Genomic DNA, 21,209 nt, shown 5'->3' on the forward strand with positions numbered 1-21,209 from the left:
GGTGTAAACTAGTTTAAAGAGCTTAGGGATGATGGTGTAAACTAGTTTAAAGAGCTTAGGGATGAATTTGAACCAAGAATATGTGGAACCTTATGTTGAAAGAGGTCTTGTGCTCTCGGTTGATGGTGTAAACTAGTTTAAAGATTAGAGTTTGAGTTTTTTAAAAGACTAAAAATCATTGTAGGTTAAAATTAAAATTCTTCATTCTTCATTAGGATGCAAAATTTCGAAAAGAGTTTTGTGAATGAATGGATATTGTAAAGATCTAGTCTACTATTTAGATTTCCTACCTTTGATTTGTATATCTTTTCTAATATTCAACTCATTTTATATAGAGCTTTTTTTTGGTAGGGTTTAAATTGTTGAGTTAGAGCTTTTGGGTAGGGTTTAAATTGTCATCAAGCTTCTGGGTAGAGCTTCAAGTATTTTTTCAATAATTCTCCTGAAGAAAGAAAATATAGAGTTTTTTTTGATAGGGTTTAAATTGTTTAAATTGTTGAGTTAGAGCTTTTGGGTAGGGTTTAAATTGTCATCAAGCTTCTGGGTAGAGCTTCAAGTATTTTTTCAATAATTCTCCGGAAGAAAGAAAATCGCTAGGCTTGTTTCAATGTGTTAATTCTAGCTTGTTTGACTTTATTATTTCCCTCATGGGCGGGCAACTTGTATTGTGTTTGAGTCCCATATAGCTTTAGCAGTTTTACAATGGAACACAAGATAATATTCATCAACACTGAGAACGGATATGCGAATATTTTGTGTTTTTCAATCGTAATCCACTTCTTGTGACCATTGTCGTCCCATTGTACTTCTGGTTTATGTATGACGACACCATTATCACCGGTCATAGTAATTTGAGTTGGACCGTTCATAATAACGTCCCATACACCCATATCATATGAATTGATATGAATGCACATACAAGCTTTCCAATAACCATAGTTTTCATCGGTGAAAATATGCGCTCTATTATACGCCCCTTTAGGTTTAGTTGCCATTATCTGATAAGTGTTTGAAGCACATAATAAACCATAGCTCTTGATGCCGTAACACCCCAAATTCTACCCGAACTTATAATGCAGAAATCAGAGTATTTTAAAAACTATCAACAAACATTTGGGATATCACATTTACTTCATATAAACAACACATATTCAGATACACAACACTTCAATTTCAGAGGATCACAAACGACTTATATCAACTCTAAGAACAAACCAATTTTTATTTAATATGCAGCAGAATCATAACATGTGACTTTATAAATAAATCATCTTTATTCAATCAGAAACAACTTTAAAACATCATAGTACTTCTCATTATTCAACTCAGAACTCAACAACATATATATTAACTACATGAAACAACAAAACAAACACCCCCTCGAATTCTACGTATCAGAGCGACACACCAACTGGACTCGATGAAGCTACAAACTTCCACAACTATACTTGAGTACCTGCCCATTTCTCATGGTAGGGGAAACATCAACAGAATGGGTGAGATATCAAACAGTATAAAAGAATGTATGATAATACTTATAGCGAAGATAAGATCATACACTATTCACCATTTCTCATCTCAAAGCAACTTGCATCACAACAACAATGTTAATAATTAATCATAATAACATATTCAAATTCACAACTAAGTCATCCACAACTACAACATTTCCTTCATAATCACAACGAGAATAAACGTAACTATTATCACGACAAACATCAATAAAACATATCAATGAATTCACAACCACGAATCCAACTTAAACAACAACATAATCAACTTAATCCAACTTAAACAACAATATAATCAACTTAATCCAACTTAGACAACAACATAATCAACTTAACATAACAATCATTCATCAACACAACAACTCAATATGCGACTCATTATGCAACTCAAACTATGCAAATGCATGTGGTACCATTCGGAGTAAACTCCCAACTTAGAACATTGCTAGTAATTCCGAGGCATAAGGCAAAGCCTTCAACTTAGAACGTGTCAATTCAGGCCAACTTTAATGAGCATTAACTCCAACTTAGAACATTGCCAATCCAGGCCAACTTTAATATTATGGTATGCTATGCAACAACATACAACGACCACAACTCGACAACGAAACAATGACATAAAAATAACACAACAACAGTCACATATCAACAATCACACGTTCAACTTTAGCCAAAGGCTCACAACACAACTTAACAACGAGATTATATACTTCAACAACATATTCACAACAACACAACGACAACAACATCACACAACAAACAACAAATTATAATATGCATCAATTGCATCAACTTAGATCAACACTGGTCATACGACCTACAACTCAAGCATGTCCATAAATTAGGACAAGTCAACTTATTCAACATTGGCCATAGGCCTACCATTTCATCAACGCATCAACAACAAGTTATAATAACAACAACTCAACAATAACAACATATTCAACTTCACAATACATCATCATCATATAAGTATAATCATATAATCATCCTCTTCATAACAACATCTATTCGTCATAAAGAGCATACATCATGTTATTTCAAAAGGAATGCTTAGAAATAAGAAAAATATGCAATTTTTCAAAAAATCAATTGCATGTTTCGACACATGTAAGTCAGATGTCGACTTTAAATCTTCTATGTGTTGACACATTCAAACAAAAGCTATAGATTTCATTCTCGCAGTACATGTGGCGACCTGGAGAGCGTAAGTGTCGACACATGCACTTGTGATTTGAGTAAAATGTGATTTTTGAGGCATATAACTGATTTTTAAAGCCTTGTAACTGGTTTTTGATGCATGATATTTATTTCAAGCATGTTCTAAGTGTATTATAAGATTCATCATGCAAAAGATCTAATGGGCAAGTGCACTCACACATTCCACTTATAATATTCAATTTCCCACTAGTGCGTCCACGTGTCACCCACGATTCATTGTTTGTAATCCATGTTGAGTTAAACTACTTCAAACTTCCCTACAAACTCTCGATCACACATGACTACTTGTTGTCGATATCGCCTTTACTAGAGAACTCACTCATAGAGAATTGCCAAGTCTTTAACCTCTTTGCGGCTTTGTCGACTAATGTTACTGTCTATGGAAGAGTCCCGTCGACCCCCTTTTTCGATATTTTGGATTTGTTTCCAACAGATCATAATCTTGTGATTCTTACAAACCATAAATGCCACATTAGTTGGCTCTATGGTAAACTCTCCATCGATGATGGATCATTAATGCCCTAAAACACTTGACATTAATGCTATTATCACTGAATGTTTCTCCATTATAACCTTTAAGTTGACTTTCCATTAGTTGAAAATCGTAGTGTAATTGATGTCCCTCAATAATTGCTACCGCCGGTCATGCATCAGATGAGAGAAATGTGGTATTTTTTTAAACTACTTTGTCACTGTTATCTACTTTTTGTTCATGTGATCTCAACCATGCTTTTGTCACTCATGTTGACTAACTCCTTACCAAAACATCACGTCTCAAACGTGCCACAAATTATCCATCATCACACTAGTTTCCAAGGCCCTTAAATAGCCATTAATAATGAAATTAAAATTTATTTTAATATCATAAATTCTATTTCCCTAACTCGATGTCATTCAATGGCTCTGAACGTGCCACTTGTCTATGTTTATAGAGGGAAAGCTAAACTTTTCATTTCGCTTCAACACTATTTTATTTAAACCATTTATTCTGCCAGCTTCTATGTCCTTCCCTCGTTTTTTGCTACTGAAAGAGAAAGAGCGAAAAAATGCTAACAATTCTTTTCACCATTTTCTTCCATTTCTTGCTTTTTTTTTCCTTTCAAAATCTCCAAGTTAACAATGAAACCAAATTGCTTCGGTCAAATGCATTCTTCACTTGGTGTTTGTATTGAAGAGTCGATCCTTATCAACAATCATAATTACGTCCTGGAAACTTCCTTGAAGGATACTTGAAGAAACATTTAGCACTCTGACTCATTGGTTCCTTATTCCATTTCAGGCACCACTTTCGCTTTCACGGGTCCTCTTCCCCGCCCTCCTCAAACACCTTAACTACTAAAGGACTTATTTCCTAGCTACCCTAGGTGGGAACATGTGGTTTTCAGTGATTAACCCAATTGACTTTTTCTTTCTAAAGAAAAAAGGGTGTATCACTCCTCTCCCCCTTTTGGACTGTTGATCCAACTTACATCAAATGGCCGAAAAGGGTAGAGGTGAAGAAAAAACTTGCATGGAAAGAACAAGGGATTTATAATCTTATCTGGTTATCAACGGTAGGTCCTATATACAATTCTATTATGCTCCTTTCCACTTCTTGTTTTTGGGAAGCTAGGACGAATACTTTCCACCTTCCTTGTGGGATGATTACTCTCACCCTCTTTGATCTGGTTGCTATTGATGGTCTTTTCCAAATTAGGGGGATTACAAACCCTCAAAGATTAAGAACATAAAACCTGGTTTTGAGTTTCCCAATAGTGCCTATAGCCCCGTAAGTGTGCCTATAGTACCTGGCTTTGATTTCTGCAAATCAGTGTTCTTCAACATGACTGCACACCTCGTTAGTATTAACTATCATATCATCGACGTAGACTTCCAGATTTCGTCCAATCTGGTGGGTGAAAATAACATCCATAAGGCGCTGGTAGGTGGAGCCAATGTTCTTGAGGACGAAAGGCATTCCATTGTAGTAATAATAGACATTGTTCGACACGAAGGCTATTTTGGATGCGTCAAGGGGATCCATATGAATTTGGTTGTACCTTGAGTATACGTCCATGAAGCTTAACATGCGGCAGCCTAATGATCTGTCAATGAAAGTATCAGTGTCTGGTAGTGGGTACAGATCTTTAGGGCAAACGTCGTTCATATCAGTGAAGTCTACACACATACGCCACTTGTTGTTAGCATTTCATACTAGAATCATGTTAGCAAGCCAGGTGGGATACTTTATTTCTATGATGAACCCGATGTAAGATAACTTTCCCACCTCTTCATCAAGGGAGACCATCTTTTCCTCGCCAACTTTCTACTTCCTATACGCCACTAGTTTGGTGGAAGGATGGATAATAAGGCGATGACTTGTCACTTTAGTGTTTATCCCTAGCATGTCGGAGGGACCCCAAGCTTAATTTTCGTCATTCTTAATGAGTTTGTAGAGTAGCTTGCTTTCTTCTTCCACGGACAAAAATGTACCTATCTTCATCACTTGTTGCATGTGAGGACCTATCTGGACCTCTTTCAAATCTTCCTTGGGAGTGAGCCTTTCCTTTTTTGCTCCCAATCACGGGTTCTAATACTCGAAGTCAGTACTTGGAACTTCATAAAAGAGAACATTAACAAGGGTGAGCTCTTCTCTCGCTGTCTCTACGCTACTAAGGTAGCATTCGCGAGCCGCTTGTTGATCCCCTTAGATTGTACAGATTTGGCCATCGGGGAACAAATATTTCAAGATATGGTTCGTAGTGGATATGATCGCTCCCAAGGTGTTGATTGTCGGCCACCCGAAGTATGATGTTGTATGGTGATACAACGTCTACAATGAGGTAGTTGACGTCAGTCACCATGGCGTCAGTTCACTCTCCACATATGGTTTCTAGGGTTTTGTGGTCCATTACTTATACATGTTCGCTTGATAACCCCCATCATAGAACCACTAAATGTTCTAATGTCGTTCGGGTTAAGTTGCAGTTTTTGAAACATGTCCCAAAATAGGATGTCAGCAGAGTTGCTATGGTCTATTAGGGCACACCTTATTTCCTAGTTCTCCTGTTGCACAGTGAAGACTAGAGGATCATCATTGTGAGAGTTGAGTATGATAACGTCCTATTCAGAGAAGATGATATTGACCCCTATTTTCCCTTGAGAGCTTTTAGAGAAGGCAATGGCTATTACTTTTTTTGCAAATATATGCCTTGCATACTTCCTTTGGGAGGATCTAAATTTAACTGCACTGGTGAAGCCTCTAGCGATGGTATTTGCATTATAGGTAATGGTTTTGTTGGCCATCTTCTGAAAGAAGATGAAGGTCTCATGTTAGTTTTACCAGAGCATCATGGTGGGAGCCACTATAGTGGTCAAAAAGTACAAGTGTGCATGGTCCCCCTAAAAGGGCAGAGAAACTCAGGGGCTTTAGTGGGTTTATAACACAATATGGTAGTTAGAATTTGCCCACGTTAGGTGAGAGACTCTGTTGATGACCGGTGATGCTTGGTAGCAAGCGTATAATTAACGACAGTTGTGTATTAAATGTATAGTTGGCATTGTGCTCTTTAAGTTGTTGAGAATGTGTATCACTTGAGGTTTATGCCTTCTCATTGAGAGAAGATGTATTTATAAAGGTCTATAGGATCTAGGGTTTCCTTTGAAAGGATCACCATCCATTTAATCAAAAGTGTTGAATCTCAATTTCCAAGGGAGTCGTATGTCAGTTAATGACCTTGACTTTCTCTCTGCCCGAGAAACGTATTATCCCACGGTTTCCACATATGAGTGAAGGAAGACTACGGTGCGATGCAATACCTCTCTTTGGGCGACCTTCTATCGCTACCTTTTCTAGGGCGGTCCAAGGGCATCGCCCTAGGCGAGACCTTTACAAATATAACACTACAAAGAAATACAAGAGGAATATAACATTTGTCTAAAATATAACTTTTAACACTTTAATAAACTATATTTATATTTAAATAAATAAGGGAAAATACCATTTTTCGTCCCTTAACTTTGCTTCGGGGTCCATTATGTTCCCTTAACTTTTAAAAAGTTCAAATCACTCCCTTAAATCTTAAAAATGAAGCACGTAGGTCCTTTCCCATAAGGAATTGATTTGAACTTTGTAAAAGTTAAGAGACCATAATAGACCCTGAGACAAAGTTAAGGGACGAAAAATGATATTTTCCCGATACATAAATAAGGATAAATAAAAATGAAAATAATGTTGATTTGGAAAAACAGAAAAAAAAAGAAGATAAACATCAATTCTTATAACATATGAGATTGACTTAAGACAGAAACAAACTTTTCACAAATATAAATTATAATTTAAAAAATAAGGTTAAATTCGTCATATAATAAATTATATTATAACATCCATCCCCTCTCCTTCCAAAAATCTCAATTCAAAAAACAAAAATCATTTTGCTAGAAATTCTAACACACTCCACTCTTAAAATATTGAATCAAATACTTTTATTTAAAATATTTCCCCCTCTACAAAACCCTCAACCAAAACGACCCTATAAAGGAGTAAAATGGGATAAAAATATTTTTGTGTGGGAAATTTAATAACAAAATGGAGGGTGGCAAAAGCAGCTTTCTAAAGTAAATATGCATATAGGCCCAGTCTTATTCTATATTGTTCAAAGGCCCAAACAAAAATGTATCGCAATCTCATCGAACGGCTAAGAAGCTGCCACATCTCTATGTTCTCTTACACTACAACCTTCTCTACACTCTCTCTCTCTCTCTCTCTCTCTCATAGTCTTCTCTCCGATCCGTGGTTGGGTTCCTTCTCGTTTCTCCCAAAATGCTGGCACGCTTAGCCGCAAATCGTCTCAACGAGATCCGTCAGATTTTCCGTCAGGTTTTCTTCTCAATCTCCCTCAATCTCTTTATTCAATTTCTTCTTCAAATTCTCAATTTTTGATTTTGTTCCTTTTCCCCTTTTCACAGCCAGCGAGGGTTTTCTCAACCGCTCTCAACTATGTAAGTCTCATTTATCTTACGTTTATGTTTTTCATAATTTTCCTTTTCATAGCCGCGATTGTTGATTCTATTGATTTTTTGAGTTTGGCCGCAGCATCTTGACTCTCCGGACAATAACCCCAATCTTCCGTGGGAATTCAACAATGCCAACAAAGAAAAGGTAATTTTTCATTGTTTATCAATTCTGAAAATTCTAACTTGGATTGTGGGTATCCAGTATGTAGCTGTTATTAAGCTCATTAAGCCTTTTGCTTGACTAGGTTTGCGTTTAAATTTGAACAATTTATTAACTGAGTTTAACTTATAGCGTTAAAGCTTCTAATTGGAGCAGGGAATATTGCCCGAGAGTGTGGAATTTATGAATACATGCCTTACTGATTGGTTGAATCGTAATGTTTCTATGAGTTTTGGGTTCTTAGTTCAGTTTTGGCACTGTGTATATGATCCTATTTAGTTCCTAGCATGTGTTTTTAAAGTTAAAGGTCGGCTGATTTTAATATGTGCGAATTACAGGTGAAGGAGATTTTATCTCACTATCCATCAAACTATAAGCAATCTGCTGTGATCCCTCTGCTGGATCTTGCACAGCAACAGCATGGAGGCTGGCTTCCTGTTTCCGCAATGGATGCGGTATGTTGATCTAATCTTTGAAGTATTTTACTTATTATGCATAGACAAGATAGAATTAAAGTGTAAGCTTTGTATAGTAGTATTTGTTGTAGAAAAGATTGTAGGGTATTGCCTTTGGTGGTTGAGGCATGTGTGGAGAAAACCTGTATAATTATTGCAAAGAGGGTAAATTAGATGGAGTATGATATATAGATGAAGTGTAAACTATAGGCCCGGCTATATTAAAAGGGGTTTAGATTTAAATGAGTTGTCATTAGGCATGATTCATGATCTTTGTTGTCAAATGGAGGCCAAAGGGTACCGTATGGTGGATTTTGAATGGTTAATCGTGTCTTCCTCTTTAGACATGGGGCCCATGTCAGTTCCATCAGAAATGGTGAAAGTCAAAACTAAAAGAAAAGACTGGGACTATATATTCACCCTAGAGCTCATGATCAATAAACAAGTATTTATCTCTCCTCAATCATTCCTGAATCAGCCCCTCATACTTGCCTCTCTTTTCATTTAGCCTCCCATCTCACCTCTCCTCTTTCACATTCGGCGACGTCTACCTTCTCTGAAACCTCCATTATTTAGTGCATGAACCCTAGTCTTTCTTAATTCTCTATCTTTATCTCTGTTCTATATTGTCTATTCCTTTTCCCCCTCTCTTTCAATCACTTTTCTTTAATTTTGTTGATCTATTTTTTTAATGAAATCCTTATGTTATAAAACTCATGACATTGTCTTCTAAGTATGTGAATTATGTCACTTTTAGTGTATTTTATTTATTGCGATGCATGCATTTATTGTTCTTTTTATCATACTATGCAATTTTTAGTATGTTTTGCGTGTGCGTGCAATATTTTTATCATAGCCGCCATACTTCTGTTTTACCCTTCAATGCATCAAATATATTATCGCGGTAGATTTTTGACTAGCAGTCATGAACTACCATCTATCTGTTAATTTATGTAGCAGACCTTTCTTAATTGAAACAGGCTGTGGTTGTTATTAATGGTGATGTCTAGAAGACTAACCATGCTATGTTTTAAGTCTATGCATGCAGAAAGGTTTGATTATCGGTGTTCAAAATGTTCTATATAAATAGTCACCATCTTTTGTTGAGATTTACTTGTACCTTCCTGTTGCTATGGTACAGCTCTGGAAGTCCTAAAGTTACATTCTGTAAATTCTTAATAATGGAGGAAGCTATTTAAATCCTTTATTAACAGACAGTTTTGTGAATCATTCAGGTGGCTAAGGTTATAGAGGTTGCTCCTATTCGGGTATATGAGGTTGCCACATTTTATTCAATGTTCAATCGATCTAAGGTGAAAATCACATCTTGCTGCATTACTTTCATTTCTGCTAATTCATATTATTACAGGCCAAAACTTGTTGGGTCAACCACCTCCTTTGAATTTTCAGGTTGGCAAATATCATCTATTGGTCTGTGGAACTACACCTTGTATGATACGTGGTTCACGAGGTATTGAAGAAGCATTATTGAAACACTTAGGAGTGAAACGAAATGGTTAGTTCACACATATTCATTTTTCGTATTACCTATCACCAAATCTGATTTTATTCTTGATAAATTTGAACTGTTTGTTTTTCTACTAAGGATTAGTTTATTTTTACCTTTGATTTACAGAAGTTACACCAGATGGTTTCTTTTCTGTTGGAGAAATGGAATGCATGGTGAGTTTTTCTATGAATCATATCTTGTCTTAGTTTCGGCATGTTACTTGTTTTCAAAGTTTTAGTCTTGCTTGATTTGCACCAAAGCAATCATTGTATAGGGATAAAGTTGCACGAGAGACTAAATTGGACTTTATAGTGGTAACTGTTTTGATAGCTTTGGATATTTTTGATATTTAATATGGTGTGTATAATTTCTAGTATTTTTTCTTTTTCAGTTATAAGAAGTTATAATGCAGCTGGCCGAGCTGGTTGGCTATAGTATTTGCCAACCAGGAAGTTTAAACTGCTGCTAAAATAAGACAGGGCACAGTACCAGCTCTTGACTGCATAAGTTTCTTAGTGCAAGATAGATTGTGCTCTACATTTGAAAAAAGAAAGTAATATGAGTCATCCAAATAATCCCTTCTATTTAGCAGAAGAAAACGGCCTTTATATGACATTAGTATATAACTGAGAAAGATAAGAATCACCTATCGCGATGGTTTGTAGGTGGTTTTTGACTCATCTTCTGTGTTTGTGTTCAGACATGATTGCAGTCTTATATGAAGTCAATGTGATGTTCTTAACTGTCGTTTGATTAGCAGCTGATGCATGATTGAAGTTGTTGGTGTTATGCAGGGATGCTGTGTGAATGCTCCAATGATTACAGTGGCTGATTACTCTAATGGTTCAGAAGGATATACTTATAATTATTTTGTACGCCTTTTCTCTTTTCACTCTCTTTTTTGGGGTGGGAGGGGTTTATTATTGTTCATGTACTTCCGAAAGCGCTCTTAATATATCATAATGATGCATGATTCCAGGAAGATGTAACCCCAGAGAAAGTGGTTGAGATAGTTGAAAAGCTGAGAAAGGGCGAGAAGCCACCGGTAAGGATATATGCCATAATCAGTTTCATTTTTGTCGAAGTTTTAGATTCTTGCTTCTTGTTGAGAATATCGTTTCTCTTTATTTTCCATTTTCTACGATCAAAACGTTTTCTCGAATCAAGCAGATCTTAACCTTCTCTAAACATGTTTTTTTGTGTGTTTGTTTTTGTTTTTGTATTTAGCATGGCACACAAAATCCACAACGGATTAGGAGTGGACCTGAAGGGGGAAATACTACATTGTTAAGTGATCCCAAACCTCCTCCATGCCGTGACCTGGATGCCTGCTGAAGAGTGTGTGATACATTTTGCCTTCAATAATGCGAGGCTTGCACGAATTCGAGCTTGCCTTAATTGGAACATTGTCAAATTATTAGATGCTCAACCAATTTTTGTATTAACCTGCCTGAATGACTTCAGTTTAAAATATCTGTTTCATAAAACGCCTCGAATCTCTTGGCTTGTTTATTACTTCACAGTATTATTTATGCCTTTCTGTACTGTGCATTAATTAATCATCATCGTGAATGAAACGAAAATTGAGATTACCATGGCATGGCAGGTTATTATTATAGAATGAAATATGAGTAGAGTCTTCAAAGAAAAAAGATAAGAAATCTAAGAGGCTATAGCATCATTAAAGGGGATATGGTTTCAATCGACGACCTCCTTTTCATCAAGAATCAATTCCTTTAAATATGGAAATTTCTTTTCCCACCTCCTATCCTTCTTAAACACCTCTGGCGAATTTACCAAAATACTCCTTGTTTCAGAAATGAATTTCCGAAAACGTACTTTTTATTGAAAAAAAAAAGGTGTTTTCGGAAATGCACTTCCGAAAACACGAAAAAAAGGTGTTTTCGGAGATGCATTTCCGAAAACACCCCCTTTTTGAGTTTTCAGAGATGCATTTCCGAAATATTCCAATACCAAATTGGTCTTGGAATGTTTCGGATATACACATCCGAAAGAATTCAATAATTATTAAAAAATTAAAATCAAGGTGAATCAATACAATTAATAGGTATAAAATCAAGGTGAATCAATAAAATGAAGGTGAATGAATCAAAATTTCCTAAATAATTTTAAAGTTAAAAATTATTTTACTAACTTATATAAATCAAAAACATTTTAATTTCATAAGTAAATTTTGAATTATATAGAGTTAAATATAAAATTTATTCATTAAATAAAATTAAGACAAAATGTTTTTTTAATTTTTTTAAACTAAATAAAAAATTATAACTCATTTTTAATTATGAATCAGAATAGAAATATATAAATATATAATAATAATTATTAATTTTTTAAGTGAAATATATAAATATATAATATATAAATATATAATATATAAATATATAATAATTATAATAAATTAAAACACTATTTTTTAATTTTTATAATTATTATATAAATATATAAATATATTTATAATTAATATATAATAACTATTATATAAATTTATAAATATATAAATATATAATAATTTTTATAAATATATAATAATTATTATATAAATATATAAATTAAAACACTCATTTTTTTAATTTTTTTTGTAAATATATAATAATTATTATAAATATATAAATAAAAAATTATAACTCATTTTATAAGTGAAATTATTTTAATTTTTTTAATTAAAATTATTTTAAATTTTAAAATATGAATCAGAATATAAATATATAATAATTATTATTCATAACTCATAAATTATATCAAAATATATAATTATTATTATTCATTACTCATAAATTATATCAAATTTATGATATATAAATTAATTAATATCCTAAAATTAATTTTTGGGATTTTTAGATTTTTTTTTTTGTTTTTTCGGAGATGCATCTCCGATTTAATCAAAATCCCAATTTTTGGGATTTTTTCGGAAATGCACTTCCGAAGTCTGGAAAAATTTAGAAAAAAAAAATTTCGGAAATGCATTTCCGAAGCAGGGTAAAATGGGGTTTTCGCTGGGGGTGACCCCCATAGGGAGGTGGGTAAAGAAAAAATCTTAAATATTTACGCCGAGGTAGAGAAGTTCTATTTGTCTCAAAGCATTATAAAAGAAAATTTGGATAATATTACAGTCGGTCTCAAACGACCTTCATATATTTCCCATAAGATACTTTATAGCCTTCCTCTATCTTTTGATTCCCTTTCATCTTATTCAAGTCTTCATGTGATTTGAGTAAGGTCGTCTTCAACTACCTCAAGTCGTGTTCCATGTCCTCCACAATTTTGTGAATATTGCTAAGAGATTCATTGACCCTGGCTAGAGTAGTCTCAGTTTCGAAAAAAGACGTTTGTGCTTCGCCCAAGACCTTATCCTTCTCACTAACCAACTTATCAAGTTCTTTCACCCTTTTATCTAGAGCAGATGGAGATTCGTTCTTATTATTTTCACTTAAGAAATCCACTTTACCAATAGTCTTAAAAGCCAACATAACTCCACCATGTACAACTAGTAAGACATCTCCATCGCCCCTCGACGATACAGTTATGTCATATGTTCAAAGAAATCATAACCATTATCAGGAAGAACATCATGAACATTTATGCCTGACCTTGTTCCAAGAGTGGAGAGAAATGATCAATAACGTAAAAGGGCTAAGTGCTTCGAGTTCATCCAATGATCAACTTCCATAAGTTACACGCCTCTTCCCTATATCCTTTTGAGTCTGGAGGTTCCTCAATAATAAGGATTTTCTCAGTCTAGAAGAGTCTTCACTAGAAGTCCTTGATGAAGGCCTCTTAAAAGCATCGTTATAGTGCCGATCATGAGACTTTTTTTGGTCTTATAACCTTAAGAAATAGAATGACTCCTCTTACTTTTGGTTCCCGTCCTTCCGCCCATGGGTTATTCCTGAGACACATTAATTTGTTACCGGTTCCAAAACCCGATTAACATCTCTAAGACCAATCGCTCTTTAAGCCTCTACTACTACCTCTATAGACTACACATGAAAGAGGACCAAACGAGAAGGCATACTCTTTAACCCCCTTTTCATCTAGATCATTGTGTTGAGGCAACTCATTTTTTCTCTAACATAGAGAAAATCATGATAAACATACAAAGAAAACTTAAGTTAAGTACTAAAAATGCATAAAATTTTCTTTCCAAATATTTATTGCCTATCTTCTTTGGTGTTCGTCTATACTAATAACTGGGTTTTATTATTGCACTTCTTTTGTTTCGAAGACTTGATACTTAAATGGTCTACATCGCCTATGAAACCAAGATCATCCAAGAACTTGGTAAGGCCAGTTTTTAGTTACTCCTCTTCCTTTGATAGGTCACTTGGCTAGTATATATATATATATATATATATATATATATATATATATATATATATATATATATATATATATATATATATATATATATATATATATATATATATCCCCAAACCCAACGAAAAATGATTATTCTGCTAGGATTTTGGAAAATTTTCTAGGCACTTTATAGTAGTAGGAATGTTATGAGAAGGGGAATGAGAGTACCACAGTGAGAAGTGTCTACAGTCTATATAGCTCATCAAGACCTCACAAAGGCTCTCATGAGCGGAGTGAGTGAGAGGAGTGGCCAGATAATACCTATCTTTGAAATTCTTAAACCTATCCATATAGACTTCAATCATCACTTCTTCCCTTTCCTTAACAAAATAAACCCTTGAGCCTGATCAAACGTGGCCGAGGTTCTTTGTATATGGAAAATATGAAATACAAGTTTAAATGTGGGGACATAATTCTTGTACTCACATGAATATTAGAAGACCTTGATGTAATCCCAACTCACGGGATGCAATTGGGAATGGGAAATTTCCAGATGGTTCATGACCTAATCATAAAAATTAGCAAACTATATAATAGGCTACATTCTATAGAACAATCACTCATGTACGAGAAGCTCACACACGGTGAATTGAGTTAACAATCTCTTGTTGGGGTCGACATGCAATATTGCCCAGCCAGAAGATGGGCGTACATCCCAGTGGACATTTTCTATTTAATGTTTATATCTGGAGACAAATTTTGTCCCTAAAAGATATCATTCCATCCAAGGATACTAATAAACATCAAAAGAGAACCATATATCCCATGGTCTTTATCACACAATTTCAGCCTCAATGTCAATAGACAAAAATTATGACTATGTGTAATAGCATGCGAGTGAGACTTTATCTACAACCTAACTTCGTCGTCATTAGGTTCACGACCAAAAATCCATTTGCAACCTTACCATTGTCAATATTAGTGGGAGTGTGTTCCCCCTCTTCACCAACATTCATTCAAGGGTTTCTTGATAACACGATTTTATATCGTATATTTAGCTTAAAATCCATAAGTATTATTAGCATTTTCTTTTAATTATATTGTTTTACTATGATATTTTGCGGGTATTTGTGATGTTTCAGGTTTTGTGTTCATATTGAGACTATTAGCGAAAAGAAGAAATGGAGCAAAAAAATCATTATTATTTATTCTTAAAAGATGAAAGAGTGGTGCTAAACGAATAGAGGGGTGCAAAGAAGACCCAAAGGCCTAAAGATCAAGCCCAGCCCACGAAGGAGCTGGAAAAGACCACTTCAGCACGTGGAGACACCCGTCTCCAACGTCTCTCTGCCACGTCACCAATAGGAGACGCCCGTCTCCCACCTTCCCTAAAAATTCTCTACTTGAGACGCACGTCTCAAGTCCGTTGCTGAGTCTTCCTGAAGAAGTGGAGACGTGCGTCTCCCAAGACTGAGTCCAAAACGTGCTACATTCACGGAACCAAACTGCAGAACCTCACCTATAAAAGGAGGCTGATACTTCAGTTCTCTAGGTCCGAATTTTTGCTAACGAAGTGCTGCCGAATTCATTTTTTCAAGCATTTATTTTTCTCTGCATTTTTATTCATTGATTTCTTTTCTCATAACAATTTCTACACCGGAAATTGTTGTGAACCTTTTATAGATCTAACCTTACGTTAGATTTAGTTTTTATTTTCCTTGCTTTTAAATTGTACGCCTAATAATTTCTGATGAACGATCCAGCCAACCTGTGGCGGAAGTTCGAGGACTCCAAGATCCAGATTTATTTCAGATTTATTTTATTCAGGTTATTTATTTACTGCCTTTATATTATTTAATTGCATGATATATTGTATGCCTTTTAATATGCCTTTCATTATAAACCGAATAAATTTATGCATGTTTAACCGTATCAATATGTCTGGCTAATTAATTAAGATATCGGTATGTAAAGTAAGTTAACCGTGGGATCCGAAATAAATTGGCTTAAATATGTTTTATTAACTATCACTTGTTTTTGGTTTTATGTCTAATTTAAATTAATAGAGTCTTAAAATCAATAGAGCGAGAGTTTGAGGTTTTAGGACTGATAAATGTTAAAATCAATAGAGCGAGAGTTTGAGATCTTTAACTGGATAGTAGACATAAGGCATTAGTTTTAAGGATGGCGAAAGCGTATTAAAACTGATTAGAAATTATTTACTTTCAAAAAGTGTTTTTAAACCCGACGCGGGATGGCGAAAGCGTACGTTAGAGAATACTAGCATGAGCCGAGTCAATAGAGCGAGAGTTTGAGACTAGGAGATTTAAGTAGATAACGACTTCATAAAGCGAGCATTTTATTAACTATGTTATTTTCAAAAAGCTTTTCTAAATCTAATGGGATGGCGAGAGCCTACATTACGAGTTAAGATAGTAGTCTAAATCAACAGAGCGAAAGTTTGAGAGGAGGACTTTTAAACAACAGAATTAATAAAGATTTTTAATTAAATAAGAACCATAGCCAATGGACCTTCGGATCGCCTAAGTTAAAATAAATACATACTGATATCCGTTTATTATTATATTATTTAGATTTCACAATTACATTTCCCTTTAGAAACAACCAAAATATTAGTAGCCTTAGCTTTACACAGTAACCTTAGATAACGGTAGATCGATTCATAGTCCCTGTTGGATTCAATATCTGTTAAAACTACACGACACGACTGTGCACTTGCAGTTATCAGATTTATAGACACGTAAAGTCGCGATCATTTCTCACTTATGCCTATTCTCTCGTTGCGGCAACATCCATGTCTTGGTCTCTCGCATCAACGAACTCCCTGCCGTCTATTTTCTCTAACGGAAACTAACATAAAGTCAACATTGTGCTTGACTAAAAAAATATGTTAAATTGTAGGGGGTTCAAGATTCACTAAATTCCTTCGAACATGTTGAAGTGTTGTTCCATTCATTGTCTGTTGTCACAACTCTGAAATTGAAATCCTCGAAGTGACAAATAATGTGCCAGTATAGCTAACATACTAATCATCTGCATTATAACTCTTGTAACTTAACATCAGCGTAGTGAGTATAATAACATTTTTCCAACACCAACCCAAAGAATAAAGTATATGCATACTCCTGTTTACCACTTAAATCTGGCCCCGATACTAAAAACTATCATCTTTTGTCATTGTGAAACTGCTTTCCATATGCGAAATACACAATTTGATATTTTCTATGATCCTCACCCACTACATTAAATGAATCTTTAGCGATGTCAACAGCAAATAGACGACATGACCAAAATTATGGATACAATTTTTTAGGAAAAATATTATTCGAAAGAAATTTTTATTTTTAAAGACTAAAAACATATTTAACCCTAAAACAAATAATGAATCAGATAAGAGTATTGAAGTTTCATTTTTGTTAATTGAAATTCCGAGGGTATTACAATTTTCATTTTAAAACAAAAAATGAATAATCTAATAGTATTGAATTTGTGTTTTAAAAAATGATAAACTTCATTTATTGTACAATTACATGATAAAACACACACATGAACTTATGATTGAGAAAAAAATAAACTAGTTTACACACTAGGTAAGTTGTTAAGCCATCCATCTGAATTTATGAAAGGCGAATAAGTATATTCACTTATTTTAATGTCCTCTGGTTTCTTGATCCAATCAACACGATTCTTAGTATCAGCTCCTGGTCCCTTACAATTAATTTCTGCAAATGTGATGTCTTTTCTGCAAAAAGTTATACAAAAAAAATGTTGAATATTGTTCATAGTTTACAAAACATGAACTAGTCATTTAAACTTACACATGACTTTGTTGATTCCAAGAGTCCCAGCCTTTAGGAATTACGACTGATGCAAAATATGAATCCAAAAATATGACTCTGGAGTAAGAGCCCCATGGTCTTCCTAGATTCACTTGACCATTTCCAATAACAGAACATCCTTTAAAAACAAAACCTTCTTTTCCATTTGGTGTGTCTCGCTTTTGTGCTGTAACAAAACCAGGTGGTTTGTTTTGCCCTTGTGTCGCATTCATCACACAATTCTACAATAAGGTATGAAAAATCATGAAAAAATTTAAAGCATAATATTTTCTTTATAAACAAAATAATAAGATTACCTCGAAATAAGATTGTCCAGAACCACAAATAAAATCGACTTCCCCTTGAATATAACAATTTTTAAAGTAAGAACGTCCACTTGATACGAGCAACGTGTCTTGATAACCAATAAAACTAGAATCAAATATGGCTGATTTATCACCATAAAAATTAGCTGCTACTGCTGGTGAATTAGTTCCAAATGTGTTCTACAAAACATACAAAAAAAAAATACATTAGAAACAATTCAAAAATTATGAAAATTTTATTGTTAAATCCAAGGTCGTTTCAATTTTTTTTAAGCTACGTATAGATTAACAGCCGCTTAAATCTTAATCATGTCAAAATAAATAGAAGTCTTATTTAATTATACTTTAACAACAGTACATATTTTATGAGATTTCGATCGATTTTAATTATACTTGAATATTGTATATTTACCTCAAATTGAATGCCAGTGACAATCACATTAGGAGGAGATGAAATGAAAGAAGCACTCATTGATGTGCCATCATGTTCAGCTGAATCATCATAAGTAATGGTTGTAGCTTTTCTACCTCTACCTGCTCCTTTTAAAACAATGCATGGCTTTTCTATAGGTATATGAACTTTTTCCCTACACAATTTTAAAATGTGAAAATTTTTTAATTAACATTTCAACTTATTTGTATATATATGCATTATAACAAAAAAAAAAAATGAAAAAACTTACTTGTATGTGCCAAAACTTATATTAATCACAATCCATTTATCATTTTGATTCTTGATAGAATCAATGGCAGCTTGAATTGTTTTAAAATTTCCTTTACCTTGTTGGTCAACATAGATGGTATTTGAAACATGATTTCCACCACAATCCATGCCTCTACCAACATAAAAAAGACTAATAAACAATGCTAAATGAAACATATTTTGTGAAAGTAACCTCTTCATTTTTTTTTAATGAAAAATGATATCTTGTCTTCAAGTATAAATACACTTAAAAATATTTATTTAATCAAAATGAAATCCTCATAATTAGTATGAACATATGAACATATGACCATATGATATTTTTCCTATTATATGTTGATTAACCAGTATTTTTTAACCTTATACATTTTAATACCAATTTAGTGATGCATTATGATAACCTTTATAACATTATAACATGTATATAACAATTTGTTACTATATATATATATATATATATATATATATATATATATATATATATATATATATATATATATATATATATATATATATATATATATATATTATAATTTTTTTTATGAATACTTTAAGAAATCTCGAAAAATTATTATCCTTTTTGTATCAAATACTCTTCTTCCCTTTTTTGTTAGTACACAAAAATTATAAAAGAGATTTGAGAATATTTCTATGGTAAAGTGTCAAAAATAAATAAACAATTAACATAAAAAGAAATATTAATCAGAAAATTAAGCAACATATCTAAAAAGCATTTTCTTTTAAAAGGATTAAGAGACAACAAAGAACAAAATAGTACTCAAATCATGAAATGATAAAAAAAAAGATAAAAATCCTTGATCTCTATAATGAGTTGATCAATACCAAATTTGGTAGAGGTGATGAAAGCAAGAACTTCAAAACTGGAAATCTTCAACAATTACTTTTGGTTAAAAACTTTATCTGCTACCTTTCAAATTTTACCTGATATCTCCTCTATTTTTATATTGACCAAAATTCCTTACTATTTATCAATTTAAAAATTATTTTTATTCAAAAAGTTTACTTTAGAAAAGTTGTAAAAAGCAAAAAAAGTAGTTATAACTAATTATCCAATACAAAAAAAATTCAAAAAATGGTTAGAGATAAAACAATTTGATCGGATATATAAAAATGTGTATAAGTTGCTATCGATTTTTTTTTTAAATTCAGTATTTTATGAAAAAATTGATGTGTTTTTACCGAACTTTTAGAAAATTCGGTACATTAATACGGTATATTCACAAAAATCCAAAATTTTAGAGAATTTTTACAAATTTTTTAAAAAATTCCAGTGCATTTATACCGCATTCCCCCTCCCTAAAATCCAATATTTTAGAAAATCATATTTTTTATTGGATATTTTTTTCCGATTTTTTGAAAACTCTAGTATATCGGAATTATAGTATAATATTGAAAATCTGGTAGTTCAGAATGCTACATTTGTGCGTCTAAATCCTGATGGTAACCTTTCAGATTTTACATAGTTTTTTTTACCCCTGATGCTCTATGTTTTACTTCCATATTTTGTTGTTAACTTGTTCAAAATTTAATAGGGTTTCGATATTGCTAACATTGATATTGTATTCTTTATATATTGTAAATGACAGATATTTCTCTTGTAATTCCCTAAACTCTTATTCTCCCTTATTACTGTAAGCTCTAAGAATATCACACTATAATAATAGAAAAGATACATATTTATAATAGTCAAAATCCAACAAATTCATAACAAAATTCCAAAAAATATATCCTTAATTGTTAAAATAAAAGATATTATTATAATCTTATAATATATCTCAAATATTATAAACATTTTATAATATCTCTTAGACTATTATAAATATATACTCCATTCATTCCTTATTATAAGCAAAATTTCACTTTTTAGATACATTAAATCATTAATGTATTAGGAGAAATTCTGTTTATAAAAATAAATGGAGGGAGTATCTTATAATATCTCTTAGCCTATTATAAATATATATCTTATAACATCTTTCAAAATATTATAAATATCTTATAATATCTTTTTATATTAATTTATATGATCTCTAAATTAATATAAAATATTCTAACATTAAAGAATGGATCAATGAGCCGAACCGACCGAGTTTGATAGCCTTGAAGCGTTCGAACCAGACTACTTTTTGAATTTCTGATTTCTGGCAATCT

General features: G+C 33.0%; 2 protein-coding genes across 2 annotated transcripts; one reads left to right on the forward strand and one right to left on the reverse strand.

Moving 5' to 3' along the window:
• The first annotated feature begins 7,449 nt into the window (after positions 1–7,449).
• Positions 7,450–11,339, forward strand: LOC131654066 (NADH dehydrogenase [ubiquinone] flavoprotein 2, mitochondrial). The gene is made up of 10 exons (XM_058924478.1): positions 7,450–7,590; positions 7,680–7,712; positions 7,807–7,872; positions 8,226–8,342; positions 9,578–9,655; positions 9,753–9,858; positions 9,979–10,025; positions 10,647–10,724; positions 10,832–10,897; positions 11,080–11,339. The coding sequence occupies exons 1-10, from the start codon at positions 7,534–7,536 to the stop codon at positions 11,185–11,187; spliced, it is 756 nt and encodes a 251-aa protein (XP_058780461.1). The 5' UTR covers positions 7,450–7,533; the 3' UTR covers positions 11,188–11,339.
• Positions 11,340–17,736: 6,397 nt separating this feature from the next.
• On the reverse strand, positions 17,737–19,224 carry LOC131648358 (putative pectinesterase 10). Its single transcript, XM_058918119.1, has 5 exons — positions 19,018–19,224; positions 18,747–18,921; positions 18,326–18,514; positions 18,009–18,250; positions 17,737–17,932 (listed from the first exon to the last, which is right to left on the reverse strand). Exons 1-5 carry the CDS (start codon positions 19,212–19,214, stop codon positions 17,770–17,772), a joined length of 966 nt encoding a protein of 321 aa, XP_058774102.1. The 5' UTR covers positions 19,215–19,224; the 3' UTR covers positions 17,737–17,769.
• Positions 19,225–21,209: the final 1,985 nt, after the last annotated feature.

Source organism: Vicia villosa, linkage group LG2, assembly GCF_029867415.1.
Source record: "Vicia villosa cultivar HV-30 ecotype Madison, WI linkage group LG2, Vvil1.0, whole genome shotgun sequence".
Lineage (NCBI taxonomy): Eukaryota > Viridiplantae > Streptophyta > Magnoliopsida > Fabales > Fabaceae > Vicia > Vicia villosa.

Excerpts from the sequence above, each read along its gene's own strand:
- LOC131654066 (XM_058924478.1), top strand. The coding sequence starts at position 7,534 with ATGCTGGCACGCTTAGCCGCAAATCGTCTCAACGAGATCCGTCAGATT. Across the intron at positions 7,591-7,679 it reads TCCGTCAGATTTTCCGTCAG|CCAGCGAGGGTTTTCTCAAC; the intron begins GTTTTCTTCTCA and ends CCCTTTTCACAG. Across the intron at positions 7,713-7,806 it reads TCTCAACCGCTCTCAACTAT|CATCTTGACTCTCCGGACAA; the intron begins GTAAGTCTCATT and ends GTTTGGCCGCAG.
- LOC131648358 (XM_058918119.1), bottom strand. The coding sequence starts at position 19,214 with ATGTTTCATTTAGCATTGTTTATTAGTCTTTTTTATGTTGGTAGAGGC. Across the intron at positions 18,922-19,017 it reads ATAAGTTTTGGCACATACAA|GGAAAAAGTTCATATACCTA; the intron begins GTAAGTTTTTTC and ends AAAATTGTGTAG. Across the intron at positions 18,515-18,746 it reads TCACTGGCATTCAATTTGAG|AACACATTTGGAACTAATTC; the intron begins GTAAATATACAA and ends TATGTTTTGTAG.